This window comes from Pezoporus occidentalis, unplaced genomic scaffold (genome assembly GCF_034315485.1).
Source record: "Pezoporus occidentalis ecotype Australia unplaced genomic scaffold, CSIRO_AGI_Poc_V1 ctg176, whole genome shotgun sequence".
Lineage (NCBI taxonomy): Eukaryota > Metazoa > Chordata > Aves > Psittaciformes > Psittacidae > Pezoporus > Pezoporus occidentalis.
Genome location: NW_026913596.1, coordinates 808,362 through 831,304, shown reverse-complemented (window position 1 = coordinate 831,304; position 22,943 = coordinate 808,362). Strand labels below are relative to the sequence as shown.

General features: G+C 52.0%; 1 protein-coding gene and 1 long non-coding RNA gene across 3 annotated transcripts in view; one reads left to right on the top strand and one right to left on the bottom strand.

Moving 5' to 3' along the window:
• The window catches only part of LOC134161579 (uncharacterized), a 94,513-nt gene that overhangs the window by 67,458 nt on the left and 4,112 nt on the right, over positions 1-22,943 (top strand). The gene's annotated exons all lie outside the window — the stretch shown is intronic.
• Positions 1,272-22,689, bottom strand: LOC134161577 (multiple epidermal growth factor-like domains protein 6). 2 transcript variants are annotated; one of them, XM_062614571.1, is made up of 7 exons: positions 22,365-22,689; positions 22,136-22,292; positions 19,807-21,892; positions 17,794-17,928; positions 14,399-14,508; positions 8,251-8,355; positions 1,272-1,909 (listed from the first exon to the last, which is right to left on the bottom strand). In XM_062614571.1, exons 3-7 carry the CDS (start codon positions 19,890-19,892, stop codon positions 1,839-1,841), a joined length of 507 nt encoding a protein of 168 aa, XP_062470555.1. In that variant the 5' UTR covers positions 19,893-21,892; positions 22,136-22,292; positions 22,365-22,689; the 3' UTR covers positions 1,272-1,838. The 2 variants fall into 2 exon arrangements, with proteins under 2 accessions (XP_062470555.1, XP_062470556.1); XM_062614572.1 differs by lacking the exons at positions 1,272-1,909; positions 8,251-8,355 and adding an exon at positions 12,691-13,169.

The window sequence follows — 22,943 nt, the reverse complement described above, 5'->3', positions numbered from 1 at the left end:
CCCATTTTCTACATCTGTTTCTCTTACACATTTCAAACACCACCGCTCTCCATGGGCACATTTAGAAAGGCCCAGGCCAATGCACTGCACAGGAATTGGTGCTGCACTTCCAGCTATGTGAAATGGTGGTACAGACACCTCCGACACTTCCCTTGTAGGAGACCTGAGTCCTTTATTCCTTGCAAGTCCCCAGAGTAAGTCAGTGGCAGGGTTTTCCTCACGAGCCTTTTGTCTAGGTTTGAGATGAAATGACTTACAAACCTTCTCAAGAATATGGATTTCTGAAGCGTTGTGCCTGGGAAACACACACAGGAAGGAAGAATCTGAAAAAGCCTTAGAAAGTGGGGTATTCCCAGAACTAATTCATACACAGACTAAGAAACTAACAGAGTGTGCTAGGGAGATGCATCAAACACCACGTACGAAGTCTCGCAGAAACCTCAGCTCCTTTCTGATGAACGGCCTGTGTAAAGTAATAGCATTTTGATAATGAGCTGGGGATAACAAATTTATCCCCAGCTATGCCACGGTGCATTCTGCATTCCTACTGTCTGCACGCCTCAATGGTCTCTTTTTAGCCATCTCTGCAGTTTAAAAATGTGTGGTTTTAAAGAGCATATCCTGTTACACTGGAGACTGCAAAGTGAAAAGCCATGTCTTACTCTCACATAAGCACAAAAACATCTCTGGCATTCCTTCACTGAAATCCTTGGAGTTTTCTAGGGATTCGGTTTACAAGTTAAATGCAGAATATAATTTTCTGGGCAAGTTTATCAAGGCGAAGCATAACAGAGCTCCTGAACAAATACAAATCACAATGCATTATTTGACTTTTCCACTTGTGATTGGCTTGGGCTGCTTAAACCCATTATTTATCAGTTAAAGAGAAGCCTGATAACATCTGAGATACCAGTAAATTGTGGGAATTCAAGCTTCTCACGATGAAATGTACAGCAGAGGAAGTGACGGACAATTTGCAGCTGGTAAAAAGAGGTATCCTCTAATGACATACATCTGGCCTCCATTATCTCAGCATCTGCTGTACTGAAACCCAGCCTGCCTCACGAAACACAGTGGTATGCTGAGGAAAGGCACCATATCCCCTGGATTCTCTTCAACAGCTTAAAACCCACCCATCCCCTTTATCCACTGCTCACCGTTCCATTAAAGCAGCGAAAGGCACCCAGCGTCCTACCCATCACTCACATTTATCACACAGGGCTGAATTATTTTGGCTCTTTGATCTCCGATGATCAGACCAGGACCACGACTCAGCATGACTGACTTCCATTATCGTGGATTCGAAACAACTGCTTTGGAGCTCTGGTAGTGATCTAGCCAGCCTTTAAGCAAGCCCTTAAATCTCTAAAGAAAAAGGATCCCTATTTTAATTGGCAAATATGGGGGTTTCTACGTCTTTGTTGTCACTGTTCATTTGTACTATTTGCAGTGGGGTCCCACCTCAAATCAGTGCGGTAAGAGTTAAATCACTGCCACCTACAAGACCTCTTTGTGAAGCCTGGATGAAGGCACCCGAGCAAGGGAGATGCACATAGTAGGGTGAGACACATCCACTGCAAAGCTACCAATAGCCACGGCCTGTGTGCACCCAGAATTGAGCCGGCCGGCCAATGACATGCACAGTGATGTGCAAGGCAAAACTCAACAGCAATGACAGTATCCTAAATGACAGGCTTTTCAGCTCGGGGTCCAGCATCAAGGGAAAGCAAACCAACACGATGTTACTTCAGAGAGCAGCTAAAGGCCAGCAGCCCCAGTGTCTAGCCTGTGAGAGACGGTCCATGGAGGAGAATGGAGTTTGGTGGGACTTCTTGGCATCACCATGCGGGGCCGCCTGCTGCTCTGGGGTTGAGTGGAGGGCTTCCAGATTCAACTGAGGGTTTATTAGCTTGGGGAGGCAGAAGACAGACAGTTAATATGCATTCACATACAGCAAACTAAAAACACCTGCTGGCCTTCCAATACGCTTCTTGGCTGGTTTATGGAGACAGAGGGTCTAAGCCCTTCATATTCCCATTTTAAAGGGGTTACAAAGGCCCCACGAACACTGAATTATGCAAAGACAAACTGTCTGCAGAGCTATATACAGCACGTGTCTGTGTGTGCACGCGGAGCCACTTGGCTTTGGTGAAGTGTGAGTCTGGGTGTGCCAGAAGGGTCTGCGTGCTCGTGTATGGCCAGGATGATAAAGAAAATAGGGAAATAGTCACTGCGCTGCAAATCACTTCCATGTTTCCAATGAGGGAGCTGTTAAAATGCAATATATGTTCTTAAATACTAGCTGGTGGTATTAATATGCTATAAGCCATGTATATACTGTTATATCCTACTGTTCACAAACCTCCATACACAAATATACGCACAACAGGATGGATTCCCATTTTCCAAAATGCCGTTTTTCACCTGAAGTTTGTAACCTATTTCACAGTAAAAAGCAGCTGTAACAAATGCCTTTGCTGGCTCTGCCACCCTTAATCTGCTTGTGGGGGATGTCAGCGGGAGATTTCCCTCCCCTCTGTTATCAACCAACTTAGGCGGGTTAAGGCAGCACAGAAGAACAAGCTTATGGCCCAGGAAAAGACCTGCATTGCACAAGAGGAATGCACAAGCACTTGAACTTGGATCAAGGATGTACAGAAAGTGTCCTCCCTTCCTCTGATAACTCTCATTAACTAAACCTCTGGAGCAGGAATCCTCTGAGCACCTTCCTGGGAAGAGGAGCATCTGTAATGACTGGAATCTCAACGTAGGCTTTCCTGAATTATCACACAAGTTCTACAGTAGCGCTGAGAGCAAAGGAGAGGAAACAGACTGAAACACAACAAATGAAGCAAGAAATGAAAGGCAAACCTGCAGCTGAGGTGGAGATAAGGGCTTTCAGAGGCTGGTTAAAAGATGTTATCACCTGCTAGAGAACTCTGCTGTACAAAAACGCTTTGGAGAAGGCAGCACATAATGAGTAAGAAAATATTTTCTCCAACCTTTCCAAACCCAGAAATTGGAAGCACAACATTCCGATGATTTATTACAGACCGTGCTATGTATGCAAGCAGGCATTAATCCTGAAAATCCCAGGAAGGTTTCACAGCAGTGCTTATCTTTTCTGCGTTGGCCTCCGCTCCTCATTTCACTCACTAAATCCCCTGTTTTGGTTGGAACCCGTTCCCTTGTGCCTATGGCCAGTGTGGATCCCGCACCGCCAGTTTCCACGAGATCCCCAGGAAACAAGGGAAGATTAGGTTAACAGTTGGACTCGAGGATCTGAAAGGTCTTTTCCAACCTAAACAATTCCATGACTGTTACAGGTCCTGAGCATTAAGCCGTCCTGGGTCACTTCTCTTCCATTACACACAACAGCCAAACGCAAAGGGGCGAGTGGCCAAGCACAAGCAGACAGAAGCGGCACACCTCAGCCATGCCCCCGAAACGGTCCTTCCATAGGCTGGACCGCTCTGTGGTTTGTTATCAGTCTGTCTTTTCGAGGAAGCAGCCAGCTGGGTGAGCAGCTGGAAGCTTGGATGGCCCTTGGCTACCAGACCTGGGGGATGATCTCGTCCTCTCCAGTAACGGTCCAAGGATTCAGCATTAATTCAGTCTACTTGGCACTCAGGTATCCGGTTCTTCCTATTGCCAATTACACGATGGGATCCCAGTGCTCCTTTGTGAGACTGGAGTATTTTTCATCGCTTGGAAAACAGTCTGCTCCCCTATATAAATATCCCCTGTCTCAGCTCCGGGCTCTGTTACTTTCAACAGATAGTTTAGGAGAAGAAAATGCTTAGGGTAGGCTACCCTGCTCCCTAAATGTAAAGCTCTTTGGAGCCCTGTCAGCTCCGAGAGCTGCCTTGCAAACACAACCCCCCTTTTTAATTGGTCACAGCCGGCTGCAGACATTCCCGGAAATCCTTGCAGGGAGATTAGCGCGGAGCCGACCTTCTGCCATGGTGCTGGCACTGCAGTAATGAAGGATTTGATCACGGGAGGTGCTGAGGAGTTTCAGTCCTCACCAAAGGGAAACAAACCCCATGCGTCACTTTGAAGCACTTCACAGGGCTTGGCCCAAGGTAGGAATCCCTCAGAACAGGGTGGAGATGTGGTCTTCTCTGCATGGCACAATAGAAATCCCCTTTCAAGCTTTTCTTACCCCTGACAGACCTTAATGTGGCAGCAGTAAAGATCTACATGGAAATTTCAAACCCATGCAACGTCAGCGAGAGGATTCCTCTCTCATTTGTTTGCCAAAACCTGAGCAAAGAGCTGCAAGTCGTCTCAAGAACTTAAGCCATACATTTTTCTTGCACTGAACACAATCACCTCTTTTAAATTATAATGAAATCCTTAATTCTTGAGTTCAACCCAAGGAAAGCTTGAAGAGGACAAGAAAGCCATGTTTCAAATCCAGTAAGGCCCTGAAGACTTTAGTCTCTTTTTCACCCACTATCATATTCCTTTAAACAAGCATGTCAGTAGTATTTTGCATGTGCATACACTACATCACTCATAGATGATGCTGGACAAAGCTGGACCACTTTAAACGTGAGAGCGTACATGCAGAGGGCTGTTCACTGTACTCCAGTTAACCTCTGGAAACTCAAATCATATGAACTGTGAAGTTATTCATAGAGTAATTGCCCTGCATTTACGTCCAGGTTTCTATCCAGAGATCGTGCCAGGAAGCTTGCAATGAGCACTGTGTTGTGCGTCCTGGTGAGGGATCCTGGGCCCCCGGTTTCCCAAAGGATGGAAGTCCAAGGAAACTCACTTCGCAGGTACTACCCCAGCTATTCCTCCAGCTTCAGCACCCTTCCTCTTCCTTTAAAGACTTGCTTCACAAAAGACTCCTTCTTTTTAACTGAATAAGCCCCTGCATACCCTTGGCTTGTTTCCTCTCACCGACTTCTTCAAAGAGTTCAGCGCTACCTGTTTGCCAGCTATTAAATACCTCGTGTTTGGCTGATGGACAAGCAGATAGCACAGGACGAAGCAGAGCTCTGCACAAGCTGCTCTTGTTCCACTGCCTTCCTGAGCCAAAAAGAGGGAAAATCCCAGCAGGCAGAGCTGCACGGCAGAACCATGGACTAGCAGAAATGTCTGGGCTCAGGCTCTTCTCCCCTCCACAGCAGAAGGTTAAGCCTTTGCATCAGGAGACTGCTTATAAAAGTATCCAGACTTGTTGGCTGTTGGAGAAACACTCAGCTTAATTTAGCCCTGGTAATGTTAAATGTGTATTCTCTCCAATAAACTGACACCCGAAGAACCATTGCCACTATTTCATCCCACAAACGGGCTTTAAATCGGCCTTGTGAACTTTAAATCCATGCAACACCAACACAATATCTTGCTATTGTCATTCTGGAATCAGCACTGGGATCTCCCTGGTCCAGGGAAGTCACCTGAGCCCAGCCAAGCATTGTCACCCATTCATGCTCTCTGGGGGCATCTTTCCAACTTGGAAAGAGGCTCCTGGGACTAAGTCTACAAGGTGTTCTCCTTTTCCCCTTTGCTTCCAAAGACAAAACCTTTCCCATTCCAACTCTGTGTGCTCTGCAGGCCTGTGTCTCTCTTTGGATACCACCTCTAGCCCCAAGGCTGCTGCAAACCCCTCTCTCCCACGCCTCCACCCAAGCAGCCCATGCCCTAACACACTGCAGAGGCTTCAACTGAACAGCTCCAGAGATCAGCAGGAGAAATAGGGTCGTTAGTCAATCAAACAACACGGAGGGCATGTCAGATGCTTGTGTAAATGAGGGCAGCGCTAGGAAAGAAAGGGGCAATAATGGTCTCCTGAAGCGGTGACAAAGCCATTTCAGCTGCCCTTGCAAAAGCAGACACTAATCACGGGCCCTGCTTGCTTACAGTTGACCTCTCCTTTGTGCACAGCTAAAGAAGCCCGGGGCTGGCCGAGCCTTCAAAACGCAGCCGGGCTAATTAGGAAGGGTCCTGTCCCTGCAGCAGCATTCCCACAGGGAGCCCCAAGTCTGAGTGTTGCTGAGAGGATCCACTCCACCAGGAAAGGGTCAGTAAGCAAAGGCTGAAGCCGAGCAGCTGATCTGCAGCACGAGAGGCAGGCAAGTAACAACAAGCTTTATGCTCCCCATCCCTGCCGTGAACGTTCCAACCCCCGGTGAGTGAGGTCTCGGGCAGCACCGGAGCTGCTCCGCTGCTTGGGGATGCCGAGTTCACCTCACCCGGACCCCGAAGCCTCGGGTGGTCTGAGGGTCCTTTGGGAGGGCTTGGAGCAGAGCCCAGGCTCCCAGCACCCCCTCCCTCCCGGCAACCAGCCCTCTGCAGAAAGGTCATTTACATCCAAGCTCAAAGAGGGGAGCTCCAAAAGACAGCCTCAGCCCAAACCAAACCTCAAACACTCCATTTACAACCCTTTCATCTACCAGACATGGAAGATAACCAAGGAGTCTGGGACAACCCAGCTGCTCCCTCCGTTCCGAAGCAGTCTCTCCAGTCACTATAACATTGCTCAGCTCAACCTCCTCTTTTGTACTCCACTTATGGCAGGTTGGCAATACCACATTTTAGGGGGGGGATAAATCCCAACAGTGACAGCACTTTACTGGATCAAAAAGGCACCGAGAGGCAGCAGAAAAGGTGCTGAAACTGGGATGGGTAAACAAGATGTAGTGCAGACCTTCCTGAAAGAGCTCTCGTGGCCCTATCGAGAGGTTCGCCTTCAGAGTGAGAGGATTTAATGCAGATGGACAGTGCTCAAACACTACCACTTCCAGCAGCTAGGGAGCTCAGGAAGGACAACGTCTCACCCCTGAGAGCCAGACTGATGGGGTTCCGCCTGCTCTCCAGCCAGGGTAAGGACAGGATTGCTGCTGCTCTAGGCTGGCCAGTAAAAATATCCCATGCTGAAAGGTATGATAAGAGCCTGGCCAGAACAGAGAACGTCCTGCCTTTAAAACAGACACATCCCTATTTCCTCCAGGAAAGAAAAGGTGATACCATTAAGATCAGACACTGAGATTTCTGGAATGACACTAAAGAATATCACCATGGAGCAACTCAGCATTCCCTCTGGGTTATTTTCACACTGTTTATTAAACAGCCTCTTTATCAAAGAGCCCCAGTTCAGCCCAGGAAATGCTGCACAACTGTCCTGGGGAGCTGTTTCTCAAGAAGGCATCACCATCTCCAATACCAGGACAGCTTTTTAGAGGTGGCAGGTGAGGAAAAGCCTCCCATCCTTAAGACCCAGCACAAATGCTGGCTGGCACCACAGAAGTTAACCACCCTGAGTCCTTTGAGCAGTGAAGGAGAAGACGGGAATAGAGACAAGTAGGTTTCCTCCAGGAACGTGTTGAAAAAGTATTTACCAAGAAAAATCATTTACAGGAGTCAGTGAGAAAGGAAGCGGAAGGGAAGGATGAGTTTGTGGCAGGGATCTTCCCGTATCCTCCATCATCACATTCCCTGTGGCAAGGACTGTGGCTTTTGGGAAATGCTATAAATAATGGAAAGCATTGCAGCGGGTTGGACTAGATGAGCTTTGAAGGTCCCTTCCAACCCAAACTCCTCTATGGGTCTAAGACCTCGCCCTCTCATAACACAGTGGCAGGATGCACATGCTCCCTGAGCTGCTGAGCTCGCGTGGTGACCTTCCCACCCTCTGTCCTGGTCACTCTGGGGCTGGGTTTTTTCTGAGCGTGTGTGCAGCGCAGGGAGCCCTGCCAGCTCTCAGGGGCTGTTTGCTATAGACTCTCATGTTACCAGATCAGAACATCTGTGAACCACCAAACACGGGAAGCACAAGCACCTCCGGAAGAGCATTTGGATATCACATGAAGGTTAATTAAATAAAGCTTAGCCGCCCCAAAATGAAGCCTAAGCAGGATATCACTGATCCAGTTGTGGCAGCCCATCGCCACGCTCCCCCAGGCTGAGCTTCACTCCACAGGCCACGACCCCGGGGTTTCTTTGTTTGACCCAACTTTAATCAGCTTCCTTCTCCGATTCCAGCAAATCCCACTGCTGATGGCAGCCAGGAATAAAGGCTATTGTACAGCGCAGGGCTATGCTTCACAGCAAGTCACGATAAGCATTTCCTTTCCAAACATCCAAGTTCCCCAAACGTTACAAACAGTGGCCAAAACCAGGAGAGAGCGGATTACTGGAGTTCTGCAGGTAAAACAGCGGCCAGGGGCATCCCTTGTCTTTACCCTCTCCCCTTCCACCTGAAAATGAAAGGAAGAACACGCAAAGGCTCCTTACCGTACTGACAGCGGGGTCCTTGGAAGCCAGAGGAGCAATGGCAGAGCTGTGATGATCCCTCTGCGCAGTTCCCACCATTGAAACAAACCCCGTAACCACAGGCAGCTGCAGAGATGAGGGATACAAGAATTCCCGAGATCAGGATGGGAAGTGCACAGGCACTAATAAACACCCACTCCCTGATGAAGTTCCCACTCAAAATTCAAAGCACAGGAGGTAAAATACCTTGGGCAATGTCTAAGGGTTTTTTACAGTGCAGCTATGTGAGGATTAGCAGGAAATCAGCAGCAGAGCTGCAGGACTGTTGATGGAACAACACTTTTCCAGCCAAGAAGTGGGCATAATAGTCAGAAAATGGCTTGTGCAGAATCATATCAGGTAAAGAAGTTATTTATTTTGAAATGGGATATACCTGTCAGGAATAACCCCTGGAAGGTGCTTCCCACCTCTCCTCTGAGCTTTCCCAGTGACCCAAAAGCAGCGTCACCTTCCGAAGGGGTGAGGGATGAAATAGAGCTAAACTGTACGGAAGCCTGAGCAGCCACGTTTCTCTGTTCTCACCAAGTGAAGTGTAAAATGTACACAGAGACAGAGAATGCCCAATTAGGCTTCTGAAATCCACCTTTTGAAATCGCCCAAACAAAACCACAAACAAGGGTGTGTTTTTCCAGTGAAACGTCTATTTCCCATAACTCACACAACACAGACAATGGTTTCAATTTCCACTAGAAAATGATCATCTTGGAAGGAGAAACACTGTGAACAAGCGATGCTGTCACATGTGCCGTGCTTTGTCAAAGTGTACGGACACAGAACAAGCTCCTGTCGATGGGGAGCAAAAAGAGCTTCACCTGTCAACATGGTGCAAGAGATCTCATGGTATCATCCAGCATTTCTCAGTGGGAGCTGGTCCAGCAGCCCAGGCTGGATTGCAGACACCTCTGGTCCAAGAGCAGCAATGGGGACCGATGGATTACAGCTTAAGCATCCTGGCAAGGAATATGCCGCAACTGCCGACAGCATCACGGTCACCTGCATGTTACTGGGGCCCTTGTGTCCTATTGACCCAGCTGATGGATCCAGAGAACATAATTATTTCAAGTAGCTGGGATTACAAAAGACAGACCAGGCAATCCAAAACCTGTTGGCTCAGAAACACAGATTGAGGAGGAGAAGCACAGAGCAAGCACTGATGGAGCCACCAGTTATGGTGACTGAAGATGCTGCTGCCCTGCACAGAGCAACCTGCCAGCAGAGTAAGTGAACCATCAACCTGCAAACACATGCTGCATCCTTAGGAAAGCATCCTCTGCTGAAGCAGAGATGAGATTTGGCTTTGGCTTTAGTGGAAATAATATGGGGAAAGATGACAGCAAGGTTTGTCTCCTGCTAGGAGAGTCAGGGTTATCCCAGTCCCAAGGCACACACTACTGGGAGCCAAAGTCCTCAAACTTTGCACCTTAGATGCACTATAGCTGAAATATTCGAGCCTCAGCTTTGGCTCCTTTAAGGACCTGATGATTCTTCAAATCCTGCCTCCAAAATAAAAGGATTATTTAGTAATACAAAGGTAGCATTGAAACCCAAATACTCACCTCCCTAAACTAATGAAACAGTGATGAAATGTTGGTTCAGAAACTTGCTATCTTCTCATCTAATGTTTTAGTTGCTCTTCATAGCCACATATCCCTGGGGACCACGGTGATCCCGTCTCAACCCCGTGCTGGGCTGCTGGTACAGAACACTGGAACCTGGGAATCTCTTTCCCAAGCATCCTGCCCAGCTGAGCCATGCATGTGATGATCACAAACCCTTCCCTGTGCCTGTCCTCCCACATGGCAAAGCAGAAGGAGCTCTGGGCAGTGACTGTTTCATTGCAACTTCCCATCTCCAGATGTGCACCAGGATTTGCTGGAGCTGCAGCCTCACGTGTGGCTGGCTGTAGGCTTGCAAGAAGGGCTGGCTTCTGCTTTATGCCTTTTCTTCAGGCCCAAACACTGTTAGACAGAATTGGCTCTGTGACCAAATTGCATGGTGAATTGATTTGGTTTTCCCTGCCTACTTCACCTTGATCCCCTAAGAACCAGGTTTTAGGCAGGGGCCCAGTGAAGCTCAGCCTGTCTCCAGCCCTGTGTGCCAGCATCACTCAGCCCTCTGAAGCAGTTCAGTGAAACCCAAAGCACAACAATGGAAAATATGAGGAGCAATTGCAGCAACACAAACCAGGGATTAGAAGATACGGGTGTTATTCTTGGCTGTGCCCCAGAATTCCTGAATGAGCCGGACAATTCCCTGCTCTGTGTTTCAGGCTGGCACAGCCAGAGTGGAAATCACAACAACCCGCTTCCCAGCCCAGGGGGCCCGGGGGCCTGCGAGGCTCCCTCTCTCGTGTCCTCCAAGCCTTCTGCAAATCAGCTCCTAATTCAGAGCGACAGAATTTAATGGAAAGAAATTTGGGAATAGAGTAATGGCACTGTTGTGGGAAACAGGGAAGACAGGATAAATTACAGAAAGCATGGCCGCCTTCTGCTTGAAAGGCCAGACAGCATCTTTGGTGCGGAGTTAGCAAGGTGGGGTTCTTGGGAAGACAAGAGATTGATTTAAAAGGAAGAGTGATGAGGAAAAGCACTTTTCCTTCAGCACATGGGCTCCCTGAGGTACAATGTGGCCATCCTCCGCGTGGACAAAGACGGTCTCCTAGGGGAGCCCACGGTGGGAGTCCAACCAACACCGAGGTTCAGAAGTTCAGGCAAAGCCTTTCAGCTGACAAAACAATGAGCCTCCAGGAGCCAAGAGGTGAGACACAAAGGGAAGCCCTAATAGGGAAATCAGAGCAGAGCCTGATCTGAACAAAACCTCCAATTAACGACAACCAGGAAGGGTGACTGAAGCCTTAGACCAGCAGCTCAAACCGAGCTTCTCCATGGAGGCACCAAAAGAGCAAACCACGCTGCTGGCAGAAGCAGCTATCCAGCCACACAACGGCCAAGCTGCTTCTTGGCCAGCCTCTGCTCACTTGGGCTGCTCCATTTCCTTCAGCCTGCTCATCAGAACTGGGCTTGGGCATTCCCACCCATCGCTGCAGACATAGTGAAAGGAGAGGCCACAAGGATTGCCAGACATGCAGGCCCCTCATCCTAATCAGCAAGGGCTTTAACTGCATTATTGAACCCATGTGGAATTTAAGTAGCATCTCAGAGGCCACTTGAAACCGAGAAGCTTACTCTGGAAGTCAATCTATCAGTAATCAAGCAGGGAAAGAACCTGATGCCATGCTAAAAATGCAGAGGGTGTCTTGACTTCTGACCTTTTTCATTCCCAAAAGGACTGAGAGGATGAATGCTCCAGGAGAGAAGGCAATGGAAGCGCAATAAGCCCTCATGCTCCTACCAGAAGGCTCAGCTGCCCTTGACCAGCTACACACAAGTCTACAGTGGTGAAAATTTCCCCTAAGAACACATCAGATGGGTTGATTTCTCAGTATTTTAATGGAAAGTGATGAACAGGCCAGCATTTGGGGCGAGGAGAGCGCTGCAGTGATGGGATGCCAGCCTCCGAGGGAAGGCAAGATAAGATGTCCTTGCTGGAGCGATTCCATCGTGTGGCCTCCGACAGCTCTAATTAAACTGTCAGCAGCAACAGCCTTCCCCACCTTTGTGCTCCTGGAACACGATCAATGATCTCTGGAGACAGATAGGAAGGGCCACAAATCCTGCTGACATATTTTGGCACAGCTTCGCTGCGTTCAGCTCAGCTACACCAGTGATCACAGGCTGCCTGGCGATTGCTGTGTGCAGAGCAGAAAACCCTCTAACACACATCATGCCCTGGCTGTTTCCCTGCCTCAGCACTACACTAATACTTAGTGACTCATTTCCCTGGCCAGTCCTTCCTACACCTTCTTCTGGCCCAGAAGAACAAGCTGGTCAAGGCCACAGCAGGAAAAGTCATCACACCCCTGCAACCCGAAAGCTGGGAGCTCCTCGGGATGAGGGCTCAGTTATGAAGAAACCAGAAGCATTCCTTAGGAGAGTCTGAAGATCAGGATAGAAACTCCTGCATAGGCACCAGCCAGGCAGAGCCACCCCCTGGGCTCGGTCCAGGCTGTGGGATGCTCCTCCAGCTACGCTAGACCAGCGTTGTCACGCTGCGCCATGGCACAGGATGCATCCCTGTCCTTCCTCCTGAAATACCATTTAACTGATCACATCACCCACATTCTCGCTTTGAAGTATAAGGCTGAATGGGGGGAAGCAAGGGAAAAGCTAGGACTTTGCAACCTGGCCTTCAGCTTACTCTCCAGCTGCAAAACATCCACTAGTTTTCCTGCTCTTGGGAATAATACACAGCAAACGTGTAAACAAGACCCATTTAAAAGAGAGCAGCAGGAACTACCGACGGAAGCACGACAAGAAAATAAACACCAGCAGCACATCAGCAGCGAGTGTGACATTAACTGGGAGTCTCAAAGAGCTGCACCTCCCTCTTTTCTAGTCTTCCTCTTTCTATTCTGACCCTGCAGCCAGCAGCCTGTGGAGACCATTGTCCAGCTTCCGAGTGCTGGTCCCAGTGATGAGGATGATGAGTTAAGAGCGTGCCCTGAGCAGCTTCATTTCCTTTTCCCTGCTTCCTTCCTGGATGGAATTACTCACTTCCTCAGCAGGAAAAACCATCACAGCCCGCACTGGTCTGAGTTCATTTGAGGTGGTTATCCGTGCGCCGACAGCGGGTTATTGAGCACCCATGGAGCTTCCTCCGGCACAGTGGGGTTGCTCTCCTGTGCTGCAGGCTTTTGAACAGGAAGAATAAAGATTGGCTGCTAGACACACCTTTTTCTTCTTGCCTTTCAAACCTTTGCTTCAAGCATCACAGCACACAGAAGGCATACGCAGCTTCTCTATGGAACAAAAGGTGACTACCTGTGGGAGACATTTTCCTACATTGTGGCTCAATTACAACCTAAATCACCTTTACAATGGAGCTGGCCACAGCAGCTTTCATCCCCTTGCTGGCAAGGCAGGTTGGATCCCAAACCCTTTGTTGGCTTGCCTGCCTATTACTTAAAAAGAAGCTGCTTTTCTATGGTGCAGGCAGGAGCACACCTCCAATAGCACAGTTCAGAAAGGATCAGAGCTCTAGTATGCAGCCAGGCAGAGAATTAATAACACAGCGCAGGGAGCCTGGGTGATTCTGCCTTGATGGCGACATTTATTCCTACACACATGCTCAGATAAGCCTTTGTTTGATTCAAGAGAAGATTTTACTTTGCTCTCCACACCTCAGAAGCAAAGACCAGTATATCCCCAGCAGGACGCAGCTGATGGGATGCCTCAACATCCCTTGCTGGGTCCCACAGGGACCAAATGCCCACCTTTGGCTATGGAGGGAGCAGGTGATGGGGGGGACAAGGCGGGTCTCAAGTTCAGTGAGTATTCAAGTAACAGTTATAGCACCCGACACCCCCCCCCCCCCCCTTCCCAAAGTAGCTGAGGAGCCTCATCCCAGTCAGTTGAGAGGTGAATCCCACTCTCACCCACGGTTTGGAGTGGGAATGGCCAGGGAGCAGGCTCCAATGAGGAACCACTGGCCAAAATCCAGTCCTTTGGGAGTGCAGCCCTGAGGCCAAATTCCCCAGCAATTGGCCAAAGGCTGCCTTTTCCAAGGAAGCATCTCTAATGAAGGCCGAGTAAAACCAACCAGCCGGCACATCATCCGTCACTGGCACGCTCGATCACACAGACAGCAATTACTGGCTTTTGTAGTGAGTGACAAGCCCACTCAGGGCTTGGATTACAGCTTTCCAGAGCTTCTGCCAACGGCACCACTTGAAACACCAGTTTGGGCCTGATTTTATACATTTAGTAGCGTTTGGCAAGGGGAGGAATGAATGTGACTGAAAACCCTTCCGTGCTGCGATGGGGAAATGGGAAAACCGGGAAGCAACACACAGCACTTCCTGGGAAGCCAGAGAACCCCCCCCGATGCACAGGTAAAAGGAATACAAATAACACCCCCCCCATCCCAGCTCTTTTTGAAGCCATTTTTATACCATTTACTGCAGGGATAGGCTTGGACTGAGCATCCTCAGCCCAAACCCAACCCTGCCAGCAGCAGATGGAGACCCGCACCCGAGGAGCACGATACTCACGGTAGAGACAGCCGGCATCGCCTCCAAGCTGGGACCACCCTGGACAGCACTTGTACGTGGTCTGGTACATCACCTTGTAGACCTGCCTGTAGCCCGTGTAATAGCCAGTTCTGAAAGACAACAAACCCAGATTCCACCCGGACAACGTGAATTCCTGCGGAACACGGGAACGGGAAGGCTGTAACTCTACCTGCGGGTGCACACAGAGGCAGGAATTAGCTTTTCAAATGTGCTGACATTTTCCACCTGGTCTAGCAATGATCGCTGATGCCAAGGAAACACTTCTTAATGTGCTCCAATTGGGAAGAGGAGAGATGAGCAGCCGGGTCCTATAACACCCCTGACTCTTCTCCTTTGCTAAGCTATTTCACAGCTCCGAGCTCCTCTCAAACTACTCAGTTGTAAAGGAAATTTAAATGTTAAGGTAGTTCAGTCAGTTCTAGTGAGCAAAGGGGGTGTCTGAGCTAAAAAAGCATCGGAATCCTGATGGAGATATGAGAGACTATGAGGGTGTTGAGGCGCTGGCACAGGGTGCCCAGAGGAGCTGTGGCTGCCCCATCCCTGGCACTGTTCAAGGCCAGGTTGGAGCAAGCTGCTCTAGTGGAAGGTGTCCCTGCATGTGGCAGGGGTTGGAACCAGATGAGCTTTAAGGTGCCTTCAACCTAAACCATTCCCTGACTCTATGGCTCAAAAAGCTCATCACATAGTTGTGTTTTCCACAGCCAGGCTCGGCAGAGCCGGGACACCGCGCTCCACTGGGGGCTGAAGGTCTCTTTAATGCCTCCTTCCAGTGACTTCCAGGGTGGAATGTGGGGCAGGGAAGCAGGGATTGATCTGAAGCACAAATAAACAGACGTGACCCTTTCCCCTCCCCGGAAATTCGCTGTTTTGTCTCTGGGAAACCTGAAACAGGGACCACGTTTGAAGCTGATTCTCAAAAAGCTCCTTTGGCACAACATGAAACCGAGCGCACCAAAGCGAAGCGGACAAACAACAACAGCTCTTGGGTGCCGCAGATGTGTTGTACGTGTCCACTGGAAGCGTTTACCCCAGCTCAGTCTGGCTCTTTGGGTCTGGCTGGATGCTTGCAAACCACCCCCCCCACCCCCCAAAATCACAGCGAGCCATCAATCCCCATGCAGGAGCCCTGTGGCTGCTCTCCTGTGCCAGCCAGCACATGGAAGCACAGCTGACAAACAGGAGCAGATACCAATGCTTCCCTGGACGAGCTGTTAACAAATTCAGAAGGAAATAGTTGTGTCCCAGAAGCAGCTGAGAAAGCAATTTGCAGTCCCTCAGACACCAGAGCAACCAGCAATTGGGCTTGGGTCCAGCTGGACCCACATGGGACTCAGAGTGATCGCCCAGCCCAGCCCGTTATGGCAAACACGGCACCTTGGGAAACAGGAATGGACACAGTGGATGCCACAGGCTGGAAAACACCATTCTTCCCATGCATGGCAGTGAGCAGCCTGTTCCACAGCCCTGTGTAAGGTCAGAAATGAGCGCAGGACAGCTCAGGACTAACCCCAGGCTCTCTTCTGCTCCCTCCCACCCTCATCTCCACGAGCCTTTGGACACTTCACATCCCTAACTCGGCTCAAGTGGGTTCTCAAGGAGATGCAAATATTTTGCCAGGCTCAGCTGCCTGTGGGTATCCGGATGCTGCAGACTGGAGAGAACCGCAGAGATTCTTTATCTTCAGTGGTTCTGTTTTCCTTTGTGCTTTAAGGAGTCCCTGGCACAGAAAACATTGAACAACCCAGAACTAATGGAACCCAGGCTTGAAAATCCTGCTGCTGGTAAACCAGCATCCAGCCCCTCTGGGGCAGTGCTGCTGCTCCTCCAAGATGCATTACTGCAGGGGGAGCAAAGCTACCTCCTATCCTTACCTAATTCAGGAAGACTGCACAACCAGTAGGAAAACCATCCCATTCCCAGGAATAGCGGGATGTGCAGCCCAGGGGATGCGCTGGTCAGCTGCCAAGGAGCAGACAGGCAGGGCCCACATCCTGGGCTGGTGCAGAGCAAGGTTTGTGCTCACTTTCAGGTAGCATTGCAATCCCATACGTGCAAGTCCTCTGAAAGCAAATGCTCCTGGCTGCAGAATGCACAAACTCAATAGAAAACCACCTCCTGTCCCCAGCTCACCCCCCTACACTGCACTTGCAGGCACAGCAATGGGGCTGTGGCAGGGTCTGCAGCACCCTGAGCATGCCCATGGATTTTAGGACACTAACTACACATAGGACACAGCTCTAACACCTATGGATATGGCACATCAGCAACTGGTGCTGCTCCTTGCCAAGCAGCCGAGTTGGGCAGCAGCACCGAATGATGTGCCAGGGAAGGGAAGAGCAGATGCTGGATTTTCCTGGCTGCATCCATGTCCTCAAAGGCACCAGGAGCAGTTCCAGGCCAGCCCCGTGTGTGTCAGATCCTGAAGCTGTTAATGCGCTTCCTGCTCCCTGTGCTGCCAGAGCCAGGTCCAGCTGGAGCAGCTCCAGAGGGAGCATCCCTGGGAATGCTGAACCCGTGCTCTGCTGCCCTCGGCCGCTCAGCACAAGGGAGCTTGGCAGGAGATCTTCCACCTATTGGGATAAGCTCCCAGAAGAAGTTCAGAGGGAGGGGATGTGGGACAAAACCCTGCCTGGGGGAAGTTCTGCTCTTGTACTGCTAAGTTCTGCTCATAGTCCTTTTGCTGCCTCGCTTTTAGAATTCCTTGTGTGAAAGCCCCCATAGCACCTCCAGGCTTCACCTCTGTATTCCCACCAGGAACACAGGTTTAGCATAGGCTGTTCTGATCTTTATAATGAAGCACAACAGAGTTTTTTCACTTCAGTCCCTTGACTTACAGCCTCAAAACCAGACATGAAAGGACCAAAGGGGCATCTGGCTCTCAAGAGTTCCCAGCCTTTGAAGCAGGAGCAGACAGGGCGCCTCTCATTTCGAACATTAAACACGGCCAAAAGAGGGACTCTGTTTGCTCCTTCGGAACCACCACGCAGATATCATCACCACGGTAATTACCGGCAATTACAGGTTAGGAGGAATTCCTCAAGCCAAGGCTTTAAAGCTGTCTCTAGCCCAAGATGCCGCTTTGAAACTACTACCGTAATCAGTGCTTTGGGAAGGCTTGTAGCCGGCCGATGAGGGCGGAAGAGCAGGTGGAGCACAGAGAAGATCGGGCACAGCAGTTTGCCCACCGGGTAGGTAACAAAGGTCCATTACTTGTCCATTATTCGCACTGCTGCCATGCTCACAGCCCCTCCTGCCTGCTACGGCTCCTCTGAGGGCACCACGCAGTTAGTGAGGCTGGTCCCTGGGCCGGACCCCCCCCAGGGCACACGATGGGCTCCCCGTAACCCACAGCGCTGGGAAGGAAGAGCACGCACCTGCGCTCGTAGCCCGCGCACCGCCGCCGGGCGCCGCAGTCCGGCTTCCACACGTGGACGCTGCGGGTGAAGGCCTGGACACGCGGCTGCCGCTGCCCCACGATGAGCACCTCCGGCTCCGCGCAGACGTTCGGCCTGGACACAGAAGCAGTGGTGAGGGAGCTGCTTCCTGCGGGACAGGCTGTGCCGCGCACAGGACCTGCCTCCTCGTCTCACTAAATCAGTGCAGCCCAGGCACCCCCGAAGCACTGCGATGCCCTGCTGAGCAGCCTGTTACCAGTGAAGCACACGGGGCAGAAAGGGCACCGCTGTCTCTCAGCAGCATGTCTTTAGGCCTGAATGAATCGGTAAAACCGCACAGCGAACATCACAAACCCGTCCTTACAGATGGAAAATCTCCATTCCGTCCACTCTCGGCTAATGAAGAATGCATGTGCGCTCTTTGCACCTAGGGGACTGGTTTCCTGACTGTTTTCAATGCAAACGCCGACGACATCTGCATCTCCTGACTGTTTGGAAAACAAATTATCCTGCCGCTAGAAATGAGACACTGTTTTGTTAATAGTGCTTCAGATTAGAATTCAGTCCGCTTAGATGCTTTCTCACTCATTCAGAGCTAAGGGCTGTAAAACTAATGCCATTAAGTAAGTGAACTGAGGGAGCTCAGGGGGAAAATGAGGGAAGCACCACTTGCATTTCATTTCTGTCTAAACCTAATGCTCTTTCACCAAGATTTTAACTAAGAAAGAGGAGGGAAACCTTTGTCTCTGACTCGGTAAGTTATGAGCCATTCCTCACTTGGGATCATTCCTGTTGCTTCCAATCCTTTCGCACAAATACTTCCTATAGAAGAGGTCCCGCTCAATACCCTGGACGTTGAGAAGCACATGGGGCTGCTGCAGGGCACTCACTACCCCTGGCAGTGCCTGTGGGATGAGAGCACACCTCCTACTCCCCGGCATCGCTCCCCTCCTCACCCCACCGTGTGCCCACTGCCAAGCCGTGGCCTTGCCAAGCTCCACACACATCACTGCAGCAGCACAAGGGCTGCAGCGGAGCCGTTTCATGCCCCCAGGGGCACACAGGGACTGCTGTGAGCTGATGCTGGGGCGGGGGGGGCCACCTCTGAGCATCTGCTCATCCAAAACCAGGGCTGGAAGGATCCCCACGGACACGTCTGGCAGCAAAACCCTGCGGGTGTCATTTATTACAGAGAAGAAAGGGTCCTGTGTGCCCCAGAGAGTGGCTGTGTGTGCAGCGGTGCCCTGTGGGAAGGGACAGCACTTCCCAGGCGCTGCTGCTTTCTTTCCTCCAGTGCCTTGGCACACATCCCTAGGGGCTCATCCAAGAAGTTCCTAAAAGGAGTTGTCGAGGCAGGAGCACAAAGTTCTGACAAAGGGAGAGAAAGCATCTTCTTGTGGGACCTTTATCTGCTGAAAAGGGGCCCTTATCAATCAGGAAGTCAAAACCATCCGGAGAGCAGCTTGGAGCTGGCACACGGCGCGAGCGACGCCGCTTCGCTACCAAAGGGATTAGAGCAGCCCCCCTGCACGGGGAGATCATCTTCTGGCAGGGGACCAGATCCACAAGGAGGGTTTCCAAGGAAGCCAAAGGAGTAACACCCGACGGTAACTGTAAAGTGTAACTGAACAGAACGGGCTGCGTGCTGCTGCCGACAGCGAAAGGGGGAAGGACCATGCGTGAAGTGCCATAAACCCAGCAGGCCTGGGAGGAAAGGGCACAGCTTTCCCACTGCAGTCACCTCCTGCACTCCCACAATAGGCACCGTGGTTGCAAACAGCGTTACAGCAAGCAAAGGCTCTGCATTCTCAATGACTCTTCCCCTTTCTGTCCCGCTGGCAGCAGAGAAAGCAGCACAGGACCCCCCCCCCCCCCTCACTCTCCTGCTCTTCCCTTCCCCCTAGAGCTGGAAGTACCACATTTAGCTTCTGCTTTACACTTCCCTGCCCTACAACCTCCCCCCCCATCAAGGATGCTCTTATTGCTACTTACATATGGGGCTGGAGCTTGCTCCCAGAAGCAAGAGAGGACACTCGCAGGGCCAGGATGAACACCAGTGCTGCTGCATGAGACCCCATCGCACCCACAGTGCTTCCAATGCCTGGAAAACCTCGGAGCCCTCTCTCCTGTTCCTCAGAGGACACTCCTGCTCCCAGCTCATTGGTGTGCTCCTCTTCTAAAGGGAATGCTATAGGAGCACATGGGAGTTCTTGCACAGGGAGGGCATGTTCATCATTCCTGGATGCTTGCTCCTGCACCGGTCAGCTCAGCAAGTTCCCTGGGTCCATGGGAAGTGATTACAGCACAGGCTGTCACCGGGATGTCCCCCAAGCCAGACCTGTCTTCCGATGCTCATCTGCTCGCAGGGAAGGGCACAGAAGTGACTTTTCCTTCTGGCATTTGCTTCTTGACAGAGCCCAAAGAGCCGGTGGCTCACAGGACCCGGGCTCCCTCCAGCAGCGAAGCCTCATGTGGGTCTGGAGCCGGTTTGGAGTTGTGATCCGCTTCACAAGGCAATGTGAAAGTCAGCACCCGGGAAGAGAAAAGACTCTCCTGTGCATGGAGCATTCCAGCTCCCAGAGCAGGCAGAGAGCTCCTTTACCCCATCTGCATCCATGGAGCCATCCTCTGCTGCTGCCACAGCTCCCACCTTCCTCCGGAGAGGGGATGGAGTCCCGCACACACGGAGAGCAGCTTCCCTGCTTTCCAAGGCAGTAACTGAACTTCCCTCCTGCCTTCCCCTCTGCTCCCTCACATGCTCTCTTGTTTCTCCTCTTGCTGACAGCCACAAATCCCTCCCACCGGCCGTGTCCAACCCCGGAGAGGAGGGGGAGACCCTGCGGAACAGTAGCAGCGTGATTCGGGCTGGTTTCTCCAAGGCAGCTCTTTGCACTGCCTAAGGCCAACGCCGCGCACACCACCCCAACCCCCTTGTCCAGCAGCTCCAAGAATAACCCCCAGAGGCTGAATCTTCTCCTCTGTGCTCCAGCAGGTAACAAAAAGGATCAGTCCCCAAGGAATAAAGGCCATGAACCAGCCAAGGACACATCCGACCTGCGCTTAGTGCTGTTAACAGCCAGCTCTTGGGGTGGTGGGGAATGCACCAGGCAAAGAGGGACTTGGGGAACGAGGTGAGATTCCTGCCTGCCTTTTCCCCAGCAAATTCCCTGCTCCATAAGGAAACAGCACAAGCAGAGGCACTGGTAAGGATGTTGCTGGAGCTGGGTGACAGCCCACTGGCCCCTGTGAAGTAGAGAACAGGAGGAGAAGTGCCAAGCCCAGCGCTGAGCTGGTTCACTGCAGTTTCCTCTTCCAGAGAGCTGCCATGGGCATCAGCTGCCCGGCCTGGCAGAGGGCTCCTGCCATCCTTCCTTCCTTGTGTCCTGGACGGAGGGATGGACGGGTGCATGGCAGCCGGGACAGCAGGATGGGGAAGAGCAGAGCAGAGCAGGGATGCTGCACTACAGCTCTCCCACCTCAAGAACATGCAGCAACCTCTCCCCAGGGTGAGGGGGAATCAGTGCAGCTGCAGACCTGATCTATGGCACATACAGACCCTGTGAGAGCAGGAGGGGAAGGTCTGGGTGTTGCAGTGCCCACACCACACACGTATTTTGCCACCATTCCATCAGGACTTAATGCCACCAAGGAGCCGGGCCCAAGAGCTGGCAGCTCACAGAAGGAAGCAGGCAGCTCCTTTTTGCACCTCAACCCTTCCCAAGTCACAGGACTTGCACACATCCCCTGGGTCAGAGCAAAGCGTGGGTAAGAGGGGCTCATGCTTCCACTTAAAGTGAAGTATCTGCCAAGCAGAGCAGATGGGAAGACAACACCGTTCATTCTTCCTGGAGAAGAAAGGCAGCTCCATCAAGATGTTTTATAACGATGGGGAGAGCTCCGGGGTACAATAAATTCAGGCCTCCGCTTTCCTGTCCGGACGTTAAACGTCAGGACTCCTCTTACAGCAGGGAACGCCAGGACTGCTCCCAGGGACTTCCAGCACGCACTTCTGTGACCCAAGAGGCTTCTTCGCACTCGGCCGTCCTCGCTCTGGGTCCGGCCTTGGTGAATGCGGTACCTGGACGTGCAAGAGGTGGAAGCCCAGGGCCCTGCATGAGGCACGGCACAGACCCCGACCAGATGCCCACCGGCAGGAAGGGTCAGAGGGGTTTGTGCTCCTTGTGCTCGGAGGGAGCAAGCATAGAACAGGAGCGTGGCTCCCTCTCCAGGACACAGCCGGGGATGCGGATCCAGCCCCCCTCAGCACCCACGCTGTGCCTCAGGAAGCCATGCTGGCCACAGCGGGCAGGGCACAACTTACCAGGAGGGTCCGGGCTGGTCTGGCTGCAAGGGGCAGTGGCGTGGTCACCCCTCGGGCTGTGGCCATCCCTCGGCCACCACCATCCATCCCCTGGGCCACCACCATTCCCTGGGCCATGACCGCCCATCCCCTGGGTCTGCAGGGAGAAGAGGACGCTCTGATGCAAAGAGCTGCAGCGTTAAAGGTTTCCCAGCATTAAATTCAACCCTGTAACGCTTTTATAAGTCACCTTAAAGAAAGCCGCGACGCTCCCCATGTAAACAGGCTCCTGTGAGCACGGGCTGCAGCGAGCCCAACAGAGACCTCTTGTAGCACGTGTGAAAGGTGGGTATCTGCAACCCCAGCGCCCCTGAAGTCAATTTAGTGCGTTCCCAATTGGGTACCACATCTCAGCGCTGCGGAGGACGTCCCCCCTGCCTCCGGGTAAAGCAGCCCTGGGAAGCGCTCAGACAGAGCATGAAGAGGGATAGCACCTTCAGTAACGCCGGGGACCGCAGGGCAGATGCCAGCCTGCCCTCCATCCCCAGCGCTCTGGGCTGCAGGATGCGGTGGGGGCCGCGGGGCTCCGCAGGGTCCCGCAGGGCTCCGCAGGGCTCCGCAGGGTCCCGCAGGGTCCCGCAGGGCTCCGCAGGGTCCCGCAGGGTTCCACCGCCCTCCTGCGCTCCCCCCGGGGTACCGCGGGACCCGGCGCGCCCGGTCCCGGCTCGCTCCGGCAGCACGGCCGCTGCCCGCGCCGCTCACGCGCGCCCTTTGAGCTCCCCAGTCCCGCCCCCGGCGCGGGGCGGGCTCGGAAGGGGGGGTCCCGGTG